General features: G+C 43.3%; 1 protein-coding gene across 2 annotated transcripts; it reads right to left on the reverse strand.

The window, feature by feature from the left end:
* Positions 1-27: 27 nt before the first annotated feature.
* On the reverse strand, positions 28-20,194 carry LOC107396729 (uncharacterized). 2 transcript variants are annotated; one of them, XM_054733843.2, is made up of 5 exons: positions 19,991-20,194; positions 17,667-18,216; positions 8,215-8,376; positions 6,677-6,881; positions 28-6,513 (listed from the first exon to the last, which is right to left on the reverse strand). In XM_054733843.2, the coding sequence occupies exons 2-5, from the start codon at positions 17,809-17,811 to the stop codon at positions 4,086-4,088; spliced, it is 2,940 nt and encodes a 979-aa protein (XP_054589818.2). In that variant the 5' UTR covers positions 17,812-18,216; positions 19,991-20,194; the 3' UTR covers positions 28-4,085. The 2 variants fall into 2 exon arrangements, with proteins under 2 accessions (XP_054589818.2, XP_054589819.2); XM_054733844.2 differs by lacking the exon at positions 19,991-20,194 and adding an exon at positions 19,880-19,923.
* Positions 20,195-20,248: the final 54 nt, after the last annotated feature.

Raw genomic sequence — 20,248 nt, forward strand, 5'->3', positions numbered from 1 at the left:
TTTGCTGAATTCACAAACACAAACTCCTTGTAAATTCAACAGTTTTATTTATATTTTCACACTTTTAGAACAGGCTGGTTTAGTTAGGTTACACATACATCCACACATACTCACTATCATTTTATTAATACTAATAATTAGACTTTTGTCTTCCTAATATTTAGGGATTTTAAAGATGAATCTCTGCTCTTCGTTTGTCGACGGAAGCCCTTCAAGCCAACAGCGAGAAGCGAAGAGAAGATCTGACCAGAGCAAAATCCCGCAGACAGAGAAAAGTACAAGAGAAGGAATGCCTCCGTAAATCAAATTATGCTGCCGAACGTCACAGGGGAACTGCTTATAGGCTCCTCAAAGTTAACCCGAGAACTAAAACAGATTTCATCTAAAACTAAGTTTGACTGGAGTCACGTTTCAGGGTCAGGTGGACATTTACATAGCTGGTTAAAGGGGGCGGGGCTATCCCACCCAACACCTAACTCCAAGAGATTCTGTTTTGAATTTGGACATCAGGAAGTTCCAGGTTCATCATTCCCAATGAGAAACATCTCAAGATAAGATGGAAAATTTCTTCTATCCATACAGCTGCTGGACTTTTAATTTTCGATGCAATCGTCCCGTCTACCAACGTAACCCCGATACTAGGATACCTAAGAGCGTCCTGTAGAATGATGGGAGGGAAGCTGAACTCCTGACCCATCCTTGTGAACCCAGTCAAGGAGAGACTCTTCGGACGGAGACGACCGCGGTTAAATGTTTTAGACATCTGATGAAAAACAAGTGCTTCAGAACTCAGCAAAGACGACATAAAGACAAGTTTCCCAAAGTTACGCAGTCCCAGAGTCAGCCATACCTACCCTTGGTTTCACTGATCGTTCATTGGTCCCTTTCCCCCCCAAAAGACAAACAGCATCAGAACCGTTGATGTCTGAAATGGTCAGAAGTGCTGCCAAAGTCAGAGGTCTCAGATTTGAAGAGTTTGAATCAGTCTGGGTTGGGAGAAGTTTCCGTCGAACTTACGTCAGGGTAAGATTCCCGTCCGCTCTACTTTAAGGCAATTTGAATTTTATCCAGCTGATCTGAGGTCTGCACAGCCTTCGAGAACCTAAAGTACCGACACGGTTGAGACATTTCCTCAGTCATTCTGCTCAGAAGGCCACAGTCACACAGAGCGAGAACAGCTCTAGATTATGCTAAGTAGTAACAGTTGTCAAGTAGAAATGGCACTCAGAAACCATGGAGATAAATATCGCTATTAGTTCCGGTAAACAAAACGACCACCAACCACAACATCAACTACAACATCAATGGCTGGGTGTCACCCTTGAACCTTTAGGAGAGGGTCCTCCAGACCCCAGAACCTCCTGCTCACTCCACAAACCAAAGGTACCATCGGTGTTTGGGCTCCTAGAACCTGATGTTCTACCCAACTAAACATGGATCAAGCTCAGAAATATAATCGCTCACTCTAATTTCCCTCTGGGATTAATAAAGTATTTTTGAATTTGTCATCATGTTATCTCTTGATCACGACTGGAGGAAGTTCAAAAGAGCCCCCCCCGTTACGACGGTTAATGCAGCATGGACACAGGGTTAAGTGTTAGGTGGCCTTCTAGATACCAGCTCTCGTTACTTCCCCTGCAAGGACCAACTTTAACGTCTGATTCCATCTGCAGACGTTACTCTGCGGGGTTCTTCACTAATGAAACTTCGGTAAACGTTCAGTCTGAGTTCATAAATGTAAACGTTGAAATCACAAATGTCTCCAAATTACAGATGTGGCCAGGGGTTTACATCCACCATTGTGGAATCTGCTGCTTTTCATGACTAATTTGAGCCTCATTAGACATTCAGAGAAAGGTTTACGTGGACTTTCTCTATTCAAACCAGAATATGTGAGATTTAGCCCATAAATGTGGAGGTCTGGGCTCTGGGAAGGCCAGCATCAGAAACTGGGCCTAAAGTGTGTTTGGGCTCACTGTCCTGTGGTACTACCCTACTGGGTCTAAGTTTCAACCATCTAGACAATGGTAGTCCTTCATCGTTTCATTAGGCATCAGTCCCACATCATGATGCTACCACCACCATGCTGTACAGCTGGTACAAATTCTCAGGTCTGAAAACATCACCTTGACTCCTCCGAACATTTGTCACTTTGGCAGGTAGACGTTTGTCTTGTCCATATGGACACTTGCCTATTCTGGTCAATTGTCACAGTGTCTTGTTTAAAGTACAAGTTTCTTTCCTGGTCCTGAGAAACTGGTTTCTCCAAGGACATGGACTACTTTCCAACAGGTCCTGGTTCATGTACGGTATGCTTCCTAGGTTGTTCCTGAACATAGGACCCAAGTTACTTTCATCTGAGGAGAACAGTTGGGAGTCTCCCCTCATACAATAGGAACGTGCTGAATGTATTTTACTTGTTTCCAGTTAAAAGTCCAAAAAAAGCTCCAAAAAGTTCTAAATCAGCTAAATCTATGATGTCCCATCCCAGCTTCTGAGCGCTGGTCAGTCCAGCAGGAGGAAGAAAAGAGAAGGCACCAATCATCACCAACAGGAGGGTAGTGAGTCTTGGCCTTGTTAGAGACATTCTAGAACCTTCTAGAACCACAGATGATCGGATTTGTGAACCATTAACATCGTGTTTTATAAGAACCCCCCCCCCCCCCCCCCCCCCCCGATGTAAACGTCTGGCCACATGTGCACGGAGCGTGTTGTCTCCTTAGTTCACGCTGTGGGGAAACCTTTGTCAGCCCAAAGCGTGTGAAGCTAAACGAGGGCGTTTCTGGGGTTATTTACACACAGACTCTTGGCCAGGGCCGGTGTCCAGCTCGTTTTAGTTTTAACCTGCTTCAACACACCTGATTTCAATCAGCAGGTGATTAACAGGCTTCTGGGGCACTTGATGAGCTGCTGCACAGGTGATTCCACCACTGAATCAAGTGTGTTGGAGCCCAGGAACCACTAAAGCGAGCTGGATACTGAATTGAAAACCCCGGCTCTACACCAGCACATACAAAACAGACACACTAGCTCCTCTGTGGTAAAATAGACTATCTCCAGGTCTTTCTGTCACAAATATGTACACGGATGTGTCTACCCAACTGACAACAACATCCATGATGCCTAAAAATAAAATCTCTGGATAGGGCGGGAACTTTGGTTTTCTGGTCCACGTTTTCAGATTAAGGGTTGAGGAGAGGTTTCATTTGTGAAGAAAATGGTGGCGTCTATCTGTGGCACGTTGTTTCATCTGACCTCATCACTGGAGACAAAGAGAGCACGATGACATGCTCTGTCTCCGCTCTTTGGTGCTTTGTTTCAGCCTAAAAGCACCCTTTGTTTTTGTTTATGTAAGAGCTCTTCTCTGCTCAGAATGTTGACGCAGAGGAAGTCGACGGAGCCGGAAAACTTTCCACACCGACTCAGACTAAACCCACGAGGAGAAACCACAAGCCGGCGTCCTAAATCCGCTCTACTGACAGACGTCTCCATCAAAATGTCCCCTTACCAAATGAATCAGACGACCCTCCATCAATCAGTCGGCGTGAATCATCCGCCTACACCCGTCTTAAAGCAGCCAACTCGTCCCCGGCACACGGCCAATCCCTCGTCATCCACCAAGGCAGCATGCGAGATGCCTTCATTCGTTTATGGACAAGTGACAGGAGGCGTCACCGCTGAGGAGCAACGATCAACCCCAGCCCGAGTTAGGCGACTTCCTGTTGTTCACGTCACATGGCTCAGACGGGAGGGTGAGTTCCCCGGTTGGAACCGTGGTGGTTAATGAGGAATGAACCATGTGGGCGCTGAACTACTGAGATGAGTGTTCTCATAAACGAACGACTCTCTTCGGGTTACGTGAAGTTTGAAGGTTTTTTCCACTTTGGGGGAATGTGCGTACGATGGTCTCGACGAGGTGAAACGTGGCCAAACCTCCATCTTCACAGGGAGCAAGTTAGTCCCGGATCTGAAACCTACCCTTTGATCTGTGGACGCCTGCTGCCTCTGATCCCAAACGTCAGAACTACCTCTGTCTTCATCTACATCAGGGCGCTAAACTAATCCATCTGCCCAGGTTAAGCCAATCACACCGTCTCCATGACGACGATGACTTTGCCGCCATCATCGGGTGTTGTTGTGGTAACGGCGGCGGTGGGTGTACACTGTGAAAGCTCCTCTCCTGTGCCCAGATGAACTCTTGCAGGACAATCCACGCTATCGTGGACATCAACGTTCTCACTTTCTCCTCCTTTCCTGCGCTCCTCCTCCTCCTCCTCCTCCTCCTCATCCTCCTCCACCCTACATCGGCACACCTCAATCCCAGAGTCCCCAGTAAGTCTTCGATGTCTGTACTGGCTCTCATCGGCACCCATGTCATCGTCCTCATCCTCGTCCCTGTGTTCCTGCTCCTCGTCTCCGTCCTCCCAGCAGGAAGGTCCAGGTTCAAAAATGTCCACACATGGGGAGAACACCGTCTGCTTCGGCGGGGACTGAGTGGCACGGGGTGAGGGGGAGTGAGAGGAAGCGTGACCAGAAGAAGAATCCCCTCTGTCGGACGGCTGCAGAGCGGCGAGGGGGTCCAGGAGCAGAACTGGTGCTGCGAGAGGGACAGGAGCCCGGGGAGAGGACGGAGAGACAACTGCCAGGGTTGTGTGGGACATAGTAAGACAGGTGTCAGACTCAATGGTGATGGCTGGGCAGGAGAAGGACGTCTCAGGGGCAGGACAGGAGAGGACCAGAGGAAGGGTGGATAGAGGACTTGGTCCTGATGGAGATCCAGAACCAAAACCAGCCTGGACCTCTGAAGGCAAGGGTAGGACCAGGTTGATCTCAGAAAAGCCACGTGAGTCCTGAGGAGGTCCAGAATCACGTACTGATGTGGTCAAGTTTAGACGAGGTACAACAGCAGTAATAGAGTCTAAGAGCTGGACTGGGCCTGACCCAGGACTGTCGGTAGTAAGGACGAGACCAGGACCAGGACTGTGGGTTGACTGGATGGGACCTAATCCAGGACTGTGCGTAGTCTGGACTAGACCAGAACCAGGACTGTGGGTTGACTGGACTAGACCAGAACCAGGACTGTGGGTGGACTGGACAAGACCAGAACCAGGACTGTGGGTAGTCAGAACTGGACCCAACCCACGACTGTGGGTTGACTGGATGGGACCTAATCCAGGACTGTGCGTAGTCTGGACTAGACCAGAACCAGGACTGTGGGTGGACTGGACAAGACCAGAACCAGGACTGTGGGTAGTCAGAACTGGACCCAACCCAGGACTGTGCGTAGTCTGGACAAGACCAGAACCAGGACTGTGGGTGGACTGGACAAGACCAGAACCAGGACTGTGGGTAGTCTGGACTAGACCAGAACCAGGACTGTGGGTTGACTGGACTAGACCAGAACCAGGACTGTGGGTGGACTGGACAAGACCAGAACCAGGACTGTGGGTAGTCAGAACTGGACCCAACCCAGGACTGGGGGTGGACTGGATGGGACCTGACCCAGGACTGGGGGTGGACTGGATGGGACCTGACCCAGGACTGTGGGTGGACTGGATGGGACCTGACCCAGGACTGGGGGTGGACTGGATGGGACCTGACCCAGGACTGGGGGTGGACTGGATGGGACCTGACCCAGGACTGGGGGTGGTCTGGCGTTGTGAAGAGGACACCAAAACGTTATCTCCTTGGTTCAGATTCAGGTGGAGTGGTTTTAGAGATGGAAGGGAAGCAGTTACAGAATTTGGGAACTTGGTGAATTGTGGGTCTGGAGGTGGAGTAACAGGGTCCGTAGCTTCAGTAGGGTTGGGTTTTTGGTCTGGAGTCTGGGTGGGGGTTATAGGCATAAAGCTGTGGTTCTGAAGAGTAGACGCTTGAAAGACCAAAGCTCTGTGAACGTCTGGTGGCGGTGCTGGTGCTGGGCTACACGAAACACTGACCAGATCCAAAGTTCTTGTTACACAAAGAGTCTCAAGGGTTTTGTCAGCAGGTCTGGACACACTTTCACTTGTCATGGTTCTGATGGACTGGACCTGTGTGGCATCGACACTCGGACTGGGAAGCGTACTGGAGCTAGCCGTGCTGATGATCGGAGAACGTGGTGCTGAGTCGAGGTGTGGGTTCACGGGGGACGTAGCTGCAACAGGAAGGGTGAGCTCAGAGCCAGGTGAGGGCAGGTGCAGAGGAGAGGGTGCCCGCGTAGCAGTTGCTGTGGTAACAGTCTGGCTAGGAGGCAATAAGTCCTTGGTGTTCAGTTCCTGAGGTCTGGCAGCTTCTGCATCTTCCACGTGAATGGCCACCGCAGTGGACGGGCCCTCGGGGGCGGAGCAAGCCTTGTTTGCCTCCAAGCAGCATGCGGCAGCTGCTATGGTCTCGATGGTGACATCAAGCGTCAGAGGTGTGGCCTCACTGGGCGTGGAGGCGTGGCTTGTGTCAGTCTCATAGGTGATAGGGGCTGATAGGGAGGAGCTACATGGAGAAGAAGGGCAGCAGGAGTCGCAGGAACAGCTGGAGCTGCAGGACAGAAGACGTTTGGTTCATAGTAACGTTAAAGCCCAGAAACAAGTTGGAGTTAATCAAATAAAAACAAATATTTTATAAATGTAGTAAAATAACGTACCAATAGAGGAAAATAACTCTTTTTCTGCTGTACTTCTAGCAGCAGTGGGACGTTTACCTGTTGTCAGAGCTGAGGGAGGACGGGCCATCACTCAGCGGTCGGTGCAGCAGTGGGTCGTGCTGCGTGAGCAGGTGGGGGTCAGCGGCACGCGGGGGCTGCGGGTAGCGGGGGCTGGTAAACACGGAGCTGTAGGGGGGAGGAGGCGTGGTGGGCTGAGCTGCTACCTCCTCATACGACGGCAGCTTCAGCGACGCCAGGAAACCTGAAGGAAAGGAGAGCAGGGCTTGTCGATCCAACCCAATCGAAGACAGAACCAGAACCTAAATAAAGTCTCAGAACCTTTTACTGTCCCATAAATGTTTCTGAGCCATGATCAGACTCTGTTACAGTTTCAAGCACCACACCGTAGTCCAGCAACCGCCTTTCACCTCGGTTAGCCTTCTCAGTGGCCTCGCGGGATGAGTGTCCACCCTGAGACTGCGAGACTGGGGTCCAAATCCACAGTTGGGTCATACCAAAGACTTTAAAAACTGGTCCCAGTGCCTCCCTGCATGACCCTCAGCTTTATGGGATTGAACTGAGGGGTTAATCCACCAAACAGTTCCAGAGCGCAGCTGCAGCTCACCGCTGCCCGCGGGCATGGGTCAAATGTGGAGATGTAACTTCGTCAGTGTGTGAAGAAGACTAATGGGACTTTACGTGATACCAGAGATGTGGACTTGAGTCAATATTTCATGACTTTAGACTTGACTCGAACCTTTACACCAGTGACTTGGGCTTGAACCTGTTTACTGGAGAGAACTGGATAATTGCCCTTATACCTATTTTAACCCTCCCACTGTCCTAATGGGTGTGACCCCGCGAGGAAAGTTGACCATTGAGCAGGATTGATGGTTTATCCCTTGGGTCCACGTGGCAGGGGTGAGGAATGAGCACCACCGGTGAGGTGGCATCGTGAGTCTGGCTGCTGATTGCCTAGGGGGCAATAAGCCGTAAAACTGTAAAATGTCCAGCAAAACCACAATTGTTCAGCTGAGCTGTGTTTCTGTGGAGCATACCTGATCCCCTCATGCTACTTCGTCATGAGTAAAAACTGCACACAGTCATAGTCTATACCAGAAGGAGAAAATGCTTGATGTTTCAGACTTAGGACTTGAAACCTGCCTGTCGTGACTCGAGACTTGACTAGTAGAGATGTCTCTTAGAGTTGGCTCTTTAAAGTGACCAATTGGAGACGGCTCTCTGTTGGAGGAGGCCGATCGACGTAGCCCCTTTAGGCTCACTTGAGACAAAACAATGACTTGGTCCCAGCTTTGCATAATACTTTTTTACTGATTATACTCCAGCGAGACCTGGTTCTTCTGTAGTTCTCACCTGATTTATGCCACAAAATTAGCAGATGAAAAGAGTTTTAGACACTGAGTAAAAAAACCTCCACATGACTGATAAGTCACAGATGTTTGGTCCTAGCCTGGTGGGTCGTCATGGCAACAGAGAAGCAGAACATCAGCTGACAGTTGAGCAACAGAAGCAAGGCTGGTTTCACTGTGAGGAGATCTGACATCTGCTGAAGACAGTGATGCTGAGGGACTTACTGAGGTCCAGCATGGAGGAGGGGAAGGAGCTGGCTCCATGGTAGGCCAGCAGGCTGATCTCCCTCTGCCTCTGCTGCTGCTGGACTCGCAGCTTCGCTCGGCGGTGTCGGTACGCGCAGCAGCAGCTGAAGAGGATGAGAACAGTCCACAGCAGCCAGAACCCTACACACACACACACACACACACACACACACACACACGGTTAGGTGAATAATAGTAAGATGCAGCATTTTTCTCTGCCACAACATCTTACCGTGACGTCCGTTCATTTTACAGTTTTGTTTCCTCTACAGAAGAAAACTACATGGGTTTAAACTACACATCTGTAAAGTACATTGGTGTAAACAAATTGGGTATAAACTATGTAAACTACATATATGAAAATTACATAAGAGTAAACTACATAGGTATAAACAATGTGTATGTAAACTACGTGAATATAAACTACATAGTTGTAACCTACATCAATGTATGCTGTGTATGCAAACTACATAAGAGTAAAATATGTGTATGTAAACTACATATGTAAACTACGTGTCTGTAAGCTATGTGTATATAAACTATGCGTATGTAAACTATATATGTAAACTATGTGTATGTAAACTATATATGTAAACTATGCGTATGTAAACTATATATGTAAACTATGTGTATGTAAACTACATAGATGTAAACTATGTGTATATAAACTATAGATGTAAACTACGTGTATGTAAACTACATAGATGTAAACTACGTGTATGTAAACTACATAGATGTAAACTATGTGTATGTAAACTACATAGATGTAAACTACGTGTATGTAAACTACATATATGTAAACTATGTGTATGTAAACTACGTGCATGTAAACTACATATATGTAAACTTTGTGTATGTAAACTACGTGCATATAAACTACATAGATGTAAACTATGTGTATAAAAACAACATAGATGTAAACTATGTGTATGTAAACTACGTGCATGTAAACTACATAGATGTAAACTATGTGTATGTAAACTACATAGATGTAAACTACGTGTATGTAAAGTACATATATGTAAACTATGTGTATAAAAACAACATAGATGTAAACTACATATATGTACACTACGTGTATGTAAACTACATATATGTAAACTATGTGTATGTAAACTACGTGCATGTAAACTACATACATGTAAACTATGTGTATGTAAACTATGTGCATGTAAACTACATAGATGTAAACTATGTGTATGTAAACTACATAGATGTAAACTACGTGTATGTAAACTACATATATGTAAACTATGTGTACGTAAACTACGTGCATGCAAACTACATAGATGTAAACTATGTGTATAAAAACAACATAGATGTAAACTACGTATACGTAAACTACATAGATATAAACTACATGTATGTAAACTACATATATGTACACTATGTGTATGCAAACTATGTGAATATAAACTACATAGATGTAAACTATGTGTATGTAAACTACATAGATATAAACTATGTGTATGTAAACTAGATAAGAGTAAAATGTGTATGTAAACTACATAGACATAAACTATGTGTAGATAAACTACATAAGAGTAGAATATGTGTATGTAAACTACATAGATATAAACTATGTGTATGTAAACTACATAGATGTAAACTATGTGTATGTAAACTATGTGAATATAAACTACATAGTTGTAATCTACATCAGTGTACGCTATGTGTAAGTAAACTACATAAGAGTAAAGTATGTGTATGTAAACTATGTGTATGTAAACTATGTGTATGTAAACTACATAAGAGTAAATATGTGTATGTAAACTATGTGTATGTAAACTACGTGTACGTAAACTACATAGATGTAAACTATGTGTATGTAAACTACATAGATGTAAACTATGTGTATGTAAACAACATAGATGTAAACTATGTGTATGTAAACTACATAGATGTAAACTATGTGCATGTAAACTACGTGTACGTAAACTACATAGATGTAAACTATGGGTATGTAAACTACATAGACATAAACTATGTATTTGCAAACAACATTTGAGTAAACTGCGTTTCTTTCTTTTATGTGTTTGAGTAGAAAATGAATCAAATGAGTGAATCGCTGCAGCATTTGGACGCACTCTGAGGAGCAGTTGCCTGCAGCCAGAGCTCAAATTATCAATTTTTCTCATTACATTTATTTAAAAAATAATAATGAATAAACATTCAATAATACCAGTAAATTCTCATACATTTAAATTAATATGCAATGCATTATGGAGAACCGGGAAATGATGGAATGTGGCGTCGGACATTTGTAAACACTCTCAAGCAGGTAAAAAAAAACGAGAGAGTCAGCTCAGTGTGACGTTGGGACATAGGATTACACAAACCAGGTAGATTTTCTTTACTATAACATAGATTATTGTTGACGTTGGGGTGTTGTTGAGGTATAAAATGTGGATTATGTTCTTTAAGCCGGGCGTACACTGTGCGACTTTTTCACTCGCAGCGTTCAGCTTCAGCTCAAACTGTACGACTTCCTCGCAGAGCAGATCTCACGAGTCGTGTGCTCACACTGCACGACCCAGTTCTCGCATGCGACCTGACTGCTCACACTGTACGTCTGGTAGCAACACGTCGGCCCTAAAAATATGCTAAAAATAGCAGTTTTTACACAACACGTCAGACTTTTTTGTCTTGCCTGTTGTCCTTCGGGAGTGCTGCAGGAGGACACACAGGGATTTATGGGGGTTGGATGAGGAAAACGAAATAAAGTGAATCTGTGTTTTATGATCAGTTTAATTTGACATGAACACGACAAACACGCTTTCTTGGCAATCGTTGTGAGTAAAAAAACGTGTAGAAACAAAAACGAACAGCGTGTGTTATTAGGGAAATAGCGAGCGACCGGCCGGCGTTGATGCAGGATTGCGCGCGCATGCGCCGTGAGCGGTTCCGATACTTTTTGGGTCGCAGCTGCTCGCAGCGCCGCTTCAACAGTGCGATACCCTCACGAGGGACGAGCGAAATATTAAACACGCCAGAAGTCCCTGCGACCTCACGACTGCTGATCGGCGGCTGGTCACGTGGTGTTAATCGCCTCTCGTAACCCCCCGTACACTACACGACCGCTCGGCACAAAACTCGCCCCGATGTCGTGGCTTCTCGCACGACTGGAAAATCGGCTCAAAAAAGTGAAAAAGTCGCACAGTGTACGCCCGGCTTTAGGTGAGGGTTAGGGTTAATTATGTGTGCAGTTTGCATATGTTGGTGAATGTTAAACATGTTTTTGGAACAGCATTATAGCCGTAAGTGCTCGTAGACCTGGTTCCGGGTCTGTCAGGTTAAAGTTGTATGTCGCATAAGAATGGTAATTTGACGCCCCCTAGTTGTGATTTGTGGTTAGAGAATCTTTGAATGACTGGAAAAATGCGCCCCGCTAAAATAAAACTTCACCAGCTGCCAGTGGCCATGAGGTTCTGGACTTTTCCCTCACGGCTGTGGCACTGAAAAAATCTGCGCTCCACTGCCAAGCCTGATTCAAAGCGGGTGCTGAATAACGAGCACTACTTCAGCCAAAGTTTTAAAATCAGGAAACATTTCACCAAATGAAATAACCAGAAGTCTTCCAGACTCTGGAAGAAAGGTTTCCGCTTTCTAGATCTAGAAACACTCGACAATGCGCGAAAGTAAGAAAAGGCTCAGGAATCTCTTCTTGCTTGTACCTCTGTGATGTTCTCTGTACGTAAAGATTAAAATAACTGCATATCTGCATGAGTCATTGACAAACTTTCTATTGGGTATACAAACAAATAAACAAATCGCCTCTTAAAACAACGACCACTGAATGGCTCAGTCCAACTTCAATGGTCAAATAATTGTCCCTTAGCACAACCTTACTACGTAGTAGGTGGGTTAGGGTTATATGTACACCATGTATATGTAAACCACACATGCGTAAACTATGTATATGTAAACCACGTATATGTAAACTATGTATATGTAAACTACATATATGTAAACTACCAATGTGTAAACTACATATATGTAAACCATGTATATGTAAACTACGTGTGTGTAAACTACATATATGTAAACTACCAATGTGTAAACTACATATATGTAAACCATGTATATGTAAACTATGTATATGTAAACTACATATATGTAAACTACCAATGTGTAAACTACATATATGTAAACCATGTATATGTAAACTACGTGTGTAAACTACATATATGTAAACTACCAATGTGTAAACTACATATATGTAAACCATGTATATGTAAACTATGTATATGTAAACTACATATATGTAAACTACCAATGTGTAAACTACATATATGTAAACCATGTATATGTAAACTACGTATGTGTAAACTACATATATGTAAACCATGTATATGTAAACTACGTATGTGTAAACTACATATATGTAAACCACGTATATGTAAACTACGTATATGTAAACTACATACATGTAAACGACATATGTGTAAACTACGTATATGTAAAAGACATATGTGTAAACTAAGTATGTGTAAACTACATATATGTAAACCATGTATATGTAAACTACGTATGTGTAAACCACATATGTGTTAACTACATATGTATAAACCATGTATGTGTAAACTACATATGTATAAACCATGTATGTGTAAACTACATATATTTAAACCACATATATATAAACTACATATATGTTCACCATGTATATGTAAACCATGTATGCGTAAACTACATATATGTAAACCACGTATATGTAAACCAAGTATATTTAAACCATGTATACGTAAACCACGTTTATGTAAATTACGTATATGTAAACCACATATGCGTTATCTAAATATGTGTAAACTAGGGCCTGACCGATTTATCGGCCGGCCGATATTGGGGTCATTAACACTATCGGCCAAAAATATGGCCAATATGGCCAATATTGCGCTACCTATCCAACAGATGGCGCCAGCTTAATGAACTCATGTTGTGGGCTCCACTCCACGGGGGGTGGAGCCACCGTCACAGCACACATGCAGCGGAGCAGCAGAAGCAATTCAGTCAAGCAGAGACGACGGTGATGAGGAAGTAGGAGGTAAGTTTTCAGTTTGAAGCATATTTGTTGTGTCAGTGGTAAGTTGAATGGTAAAATAAGCAATGGTAAAAGTATGTTTCCCCTCAACATGCTTCCTAAGTTTATTGTGTGCCTCGTATTGAAAAATTAACCTGAAAAAAAGAAAACTGCCGCAGCATTACGCTCTATGCAGAGCTCACGCTGCTTCCCCTTTAGTCATGCAGTAAGTAAGTAACATTGGCTTTTTCTGGTAGACATTCTGGAATATTCTCAGACAATTTCATCCACCCTTCTCCAGCAGTCTTTTCAAACTCACGCGACCGTTGTCACTGCTGAGGACGGGGGAGGGGGGGTTGGCAACAAGGCAATGAAGCGCTGTGATAGCAGGGAGCCCCTCCTCCTCTCCCAGCTAGGGAGAGGAGGAGGGGAGGAAATAAACATTCCTCTCTACAATAGAATAAATCTATTGTATTTTTTCAGCCTTATATTTTATATAAGGCTTATATATTGCCACAAACTGGTCATTTAATGTATCTTAGTTTTTATTTTCATAATACTGTCGGCTTTGGAAAGGATCAAAACACAAAAGTGTAAAACTCAAAAGTATTTTAATGCCAAAAATCAGGTGACAGAAATAAAAACAGGTAGCTAGGACGCTGAAACCAGCAGAGTATGACTGAAACTGAACCGTATGCACTGAGGAGTGAGAGATGACATAGGACTAGTTATGAGGAGGAGCTGTAAGTGGGAGCAGAGGACAGCAGGGAACATAGGAGGAACTATAAATGAAAATAATTTAAAAGAAGAAGAACGAGAAAAAAACGGACACAAAAGGAGTAGAAAATTCAGTGGAAGGAAAAAAATAAGACTTGAATACTAAATGAGAAAACCTTAGCAGCTTAAAGGGACTTTACGGAGTTTTGAATTTTTATGCTCGTGATTGCCCCCTCAGGCCAAGAGCGTAACGGCAGCTTCAATAGTAGGCTCGTGCACGAGGCGCGCATGCTGTACGTGCACACTCCTTAACGAAAATAACAGCTGAGACAGTCCCTTGTGTCTGTATGTGCGTGTGTGTGCGTGTGTGTGTGTGTGTGTGTGTGTGTGTGTGTGTGTGTGTGTGTGTGTGTGTGTGTGTGTGTGTGTGCGTGCGTGTGTGTGTGTGTGTGTGTGTGTGGGTGGGTGGGTGGCCCGGAGGACAGAGGACACGAGAACGCGCAGCTAATTAATTAAATAATGTGGTTCTGTAGCTTTCTCTTCAGCACAGCCGACAAAGGTTTATGATGGGTCAGTCCTCCTGCATGCTCAGATCATTCCCTTGCCTTGCTTGAAAAATTGTTCCAAAATGAAAGTTGAACCCACATCTTTTTTATCTGTGAATTCAATGCCGTTCGGCGAGTCTCACATGAAAATTTGGGCATCTTACTGTAAAAAAAATATACCATTAATGTAAAAAAAACCATCTAAATAAACTATGTACACACCCAGAATCAAACCCGGGTCTTCCGCATGAGAGTCCGACATCTTACCAGGCATGCTATAGCACCAGTGATGTCATTTGTATCTGTAACATTTATATCCTAGATCACAGCTGAAACAACGTTCAAAGAATGGTTCGGAGGGCTATGCCTGAGCGTGAACGCGCATGAAGCAGCCTGCTCGTCCCGAGCATCTCTCTTTTTCTGTGATTTTACAGAAAAACAGGCAATCACAGTAAAAATGCCAGGACTCATTCTACAGGACCAGCGTATTGCAGGAGAATGTATGAAGAAGACATTTATTATTTCTATACATGTTTTGGCTGTCAAACTTCCATAATGTCCCTTTAAGAAATTTTTTTTATTTTTATTTATTTATTTTTTTGTGAGGGAGATTTATCGGCCATTATATCGGCTATCGGCCTTTGTTAAAAGTTTTATATCGGTGTCGGTCCCAAAAATAGCATATCGGTCAGGCCCTAATGTAAACCATGTATATGTAAACTATGTATATGTAAACTATGTATGTGTAAACTACATATATGTAAACCATGTATATGTAAACTATGTATATGTAAACTATGTATATGTAAACTATGTATATGTAAACTATGTATGTGTAAACTTCATATATGTAAACCACGTATATGTAAACTATGTATGTGTAAACTATGTATGTGTAAACTACATATATGTAAACCACGTATATGTAAACTATGTATATGTAAACTATGTATGTGTAAATTACATATAAGTAAGCCATGTATATGTAAACTATGTATGTGTAAACTACATATATGTAAACCACGTATGTGTAAACTATGTATGTGTAAACTACATATATGTAAACCACGTATATGTAAACTATGTATATGTAAACTATGTATGTGTAAACTACATATATGTAAACCACGTATATGTAAACTATGTATATGTAAACTATGTATGTGTAAACTACATATATGTAAACCACGTATATGTAAACTATGTATATGTAAACTATGTATGTGTAAACTACATATATGTAAACCACGTATATGTAAACTATGTATGTGTAAATTACATATATGTAAGCCATGTATATGTAAACTATGTATGTGTAAACTACATATATGTAAACCACGTATGTGTAAACTATGTATGTGTAAACTACATATATGTAAACCACGTATATGTAAACCATGTATATGTAAACTATGTATGTGTAAACTACATATATGTAAACCACGTATATGTAAACCATGTATATGTAAACTATGTATATGTAAACTATGTATGTGTACACTACATATATGTAAACCACGTATGTGTAAACTATGTATGTGTAAACTACATATATGTAAACCACGTAAATGTAAACTATGTATATGTAAACTATGTATGTGTAAACTACATATATGTAAACCACGTATATGTAAACTATGTATATGTAAACTATGTATGTGTAAACTACATATATGTAAACCACGTATATGTAAACTATGTATATGTAAACTATGTATGTGTAAATTACATATAAGTAAGCCATGTATATGTAAACTATGTATGTGTAAACTACATATATGTAAACCACGTATGTGTAAACTATGTATGTGTAGACTACATATATGTAAACCACGTATGTGTAAACTATGTATGTGTAAACTACATATATGTAAACCACGTATATGTAAACTATGTATATGTAAACTATGTATGTGTAAACTACATATATGTAAACCACGTATATGTAAACTATGTATATGTAAACTATGTATGTGTAAACTACAAATATGTAAACCACGTATATGTAAACTATGTATATGTAAACTATGTATGTGTAAACTACATATATGTAAACCACGTATATGTAAACTATGTATGTGTAAATTACATATATGTAAGCCATGTATATGTAAACTATGTATGTGTAAACTACATATATGTAAACCACGTATGTGTAAACTATGTATGTGTAAACTACATATATGTAAACCACGTATATGTAAACCATGTATATGTAAACTATGTATGTGTAAACTACATATATGTAAACCACGTATATGTAAACCATGTATATGTAAACTATGTATATGTAAACTATGTATGTGTAAACTACATATATGTAAACCACGTATATGTAAACCATGTATGTGTAAACTACATATATGTAAACCACGTATATGTAAACCATGTATGTGTAAACTATGTATATGTAAACCATGTATGTGTAAACTACATATATGTAAACCACGTATATGTAAACCATGTATGTGTAAACTACATATATGTAAACCACGTATATGTAAACCATGTATATGTAAACTATGTATATGTAAACTATGTATGTGTAAACTACATATATGTAAACCACGTATATCTAAACCATGTATGTGTAAACTACATATATGTAAACCGCGTATATGTAAACCATGTATGTGTAAACTATGTATATGTAAACCATGTATGTGTAAACTACATATATGTAAACCACGTATATGTAAACCATGTATGTGTAAACTACATATATGTAAACCACGTATATGTAAACCATGTATATGTAAACTATGTATATGTAAACCATGTATGTGTAAACTACATATATGTAAACCACGTATATGTAAACCATGTATGTGTAAACTACATATATGTAAACCACGTATATGTAAACCATGTATATGTAAACTATGTATATGTAAACCATGTATGTGTAAACTACATATATGTAAACCACGTATATGTAAACCATGTATGTGTAAACTACATATATGTAAACCACGTATATGTAAACCATGTATGTGTAAACTACATATATGTAAACAATGTATGTGTAACCTACATATGTGTAAACCACATATATGTAAAACACTTATATGCAAGCCACGTATGCGTAAATTACACACGTGTAAACTACAAATATGTAAACTACGTGGTGCAGCAGGGGGGACACTCACACCACAGCTCGTAGTAGTAGGTGCAGCAGCCGGTCTCTCCGCAGCAGTGTCCCGTCTCACACAGGTAGCCTCCGTTGGCGCTGGCCCCAGGGCAGTACCGCGGTCTCCCCAGCAGGGGCAGGCTGCCACCGGAGTGGTACTCCATCACACCCCCGCTCTACCCACCCTCAACCACCAGCCACCGTCTCCTGCTGACCAGGAGCTGCTAACTAGCCGTTAGCTGCTGAAAGCGTGGATCCAGGCCTTGGGCTGCCTACATCTTGGAGAAGTTGGTCTTCTGATGAAGTTCAACTCAGGGCAGAGCAGCTCCAACAGGCTAGTCGCTAGCCACTCTCTGACAACAGCTCTTAGTAATCTACATGTTCAGCTGGGATGCTGTTGCTAGGTGACTGTAGAGATCAAGAACTTGCTAGCCTGGCAGGGTCATGGTCATTCTCACACCCGGAGCTCCTCAGACGCCAGTGATGCTACAACTAAATACTATGAATGCTGCTGAAACAGGACGAGCTGGGGGGGCAGTACGGGACGACAGCCAATAGGAGGCTCCCAACTGCAGAGAGACAAAAAAAAACAATTGTTTATTGATAAACAACAACAACACACAGCTAAAACTACAGGCCTGTTTGATATGCAGCGCTGCACCAAGTCCAGCCTCTGCAGACACAAAGCTGCCCCTCTGTCCCCCCCCCACACACACGCATATGCACACACACACACACACACACGCACGAGCGCACACACACACACACACACGCATATGCACGCACACACACACACACATACATGCACGCACACACACAAACACCCATGCACACACACACTCACACGCACACACACACGTGCATGCACACACACATGCGCGCGCACACACACTAACACACTGACATGCACTCGCACACACACACTCACATGCACGCACGCACGCACACACACACACACACTAACATGCACGCACGCACACACACACTAACATGCACGCACACACACTCACATGCACGCACGCACACACACACTAACACACTGACATGCACGCACACACACACACTAACATGCACGCAACCACACACACAAACAAACATGCACGCACACACACACACACACAAAGATGAATGCACACACACACACATGTATGGGGTGCCATAAATAACACGTGTTTATTAACTGAAGAATTCACTGCCACTATGATAAATAAATGTAACATCCTGCTCTCCTCACAGCTAACATGTGAGCTGTCATCATAAAGGTTCAGGACCAGTCATGTGCTGCATCGGGTCTTAGTGGGTCAACAGAACCAGAACTCACAACAGCTGCAGCTTTAGACGCACAACTACCAGCTGCAGCTATCATGGGTTAAGTCATGACATCGCTGAGAGAGTAATGACAGAAAATATCGTTTATATTTGTGTAACGAAAGTGGATGTCCTCTGGTGAGCGCGAGTCTTAAATCAGCAGGAAAAGGTTCAAATCTTCAGTAGGAAATTACAAGAATGAAAGCATCCGGTTCAGATATCTGTGAAAAAGAAAATCCTTCAGCATAAAAGTGCCAGAAAAGTTTGGATGTTTACAGATTTTACTAAAGGATGAAATCACAAAGAAGACGTGAAGATTAGCGTTGGCGAGAAACAGCCATCGTGGAGATGAGGCTGGGACTCTTTCAAAGTAAAAGCAGACTTCCTGATTGTGCACTTTCAATTAGAAATGATCGGTCCGTCTGTGGGTGTGAAATCAGTCAAAAGGCCACAGATGAGCTTTTGAAATCCTCCAGAAAGCTGCTGATAATAAAAAGTTCACACGAAGGCGTGCTGGATCAGAAAAGTCCAGAAGAACCTGACCAGAACTGTTGCAGACAGGACTGTCCCTCAGAGGTCCAGCAAGCTGAATGACCAGGATGTAAATGTCCCCAGTGTGCAGGAATGTCCACACAAACGGGCTTACACACACACGCACGCACGCACGCACGCACACACACACACACACACACACACACACACACACACACACACAGGGGTCTGAGAGTTCCTCAACGGGCCAAGTTCTGCATGCTGCTGCAGTGCTGCACACACACACGCACGGCCCGCGCGCACACATACACACCTATACAGGCTGGTAAACAGACCGACGACACGTGAACGCAACACACGCGCACATAAAGGCTCTCGGGGAGGAAACCGAAATTCCGTTACCGTATAAATGTTTTAAAAACCCGCACGGACCTTGTGTGGAGGGGAGCTGCGCTGGCCGGCCCGCAGACGGTCCCCCTACCCGCCGTTAGCGCCCCCCCCCCCCCCCCCCCTCCCCGGTAGCTGACAACAAAAGCACGGTACCGCTTCATCCGTCGCCTCGGGGTCGGACTGCTGGCCTCGCGGCTGCTCTGCTCGGTGTCCAGCGGGGTGTCAGTGCTCGGTACCGCCGTGGCTCCGCTCCCCCGCCTCCTCGCTCTCCCTCTTTGGTACGACCCTCCGCGAATCCCGCCGCCATCAGCGCCTGCAGCACAACAAGCTAGCTGCGCGCGACACAAGCCACTTCCGCCGAAGGCCCACCGACACTTTCAAAGTAAAAGCCTGTGTGAAGATCACCGAATC

The sequence above is a fragment of the Nothobranchius furzeri genome, chromosome 2 (assembly GCF_043380555.1).
Source record: "Nothobranchius furzeri strain GRZ-AD chromosome 2, NfurGRZ-RIMD1, whole genome shotgun sequence".
Lineage (NCBI taxonomy): Eukaryota > Metazoa > Chordata > Actinopteri > Cyprinodontiformes > Nothobranchiidae > Nothobranchius > Nothobranchius furzeri.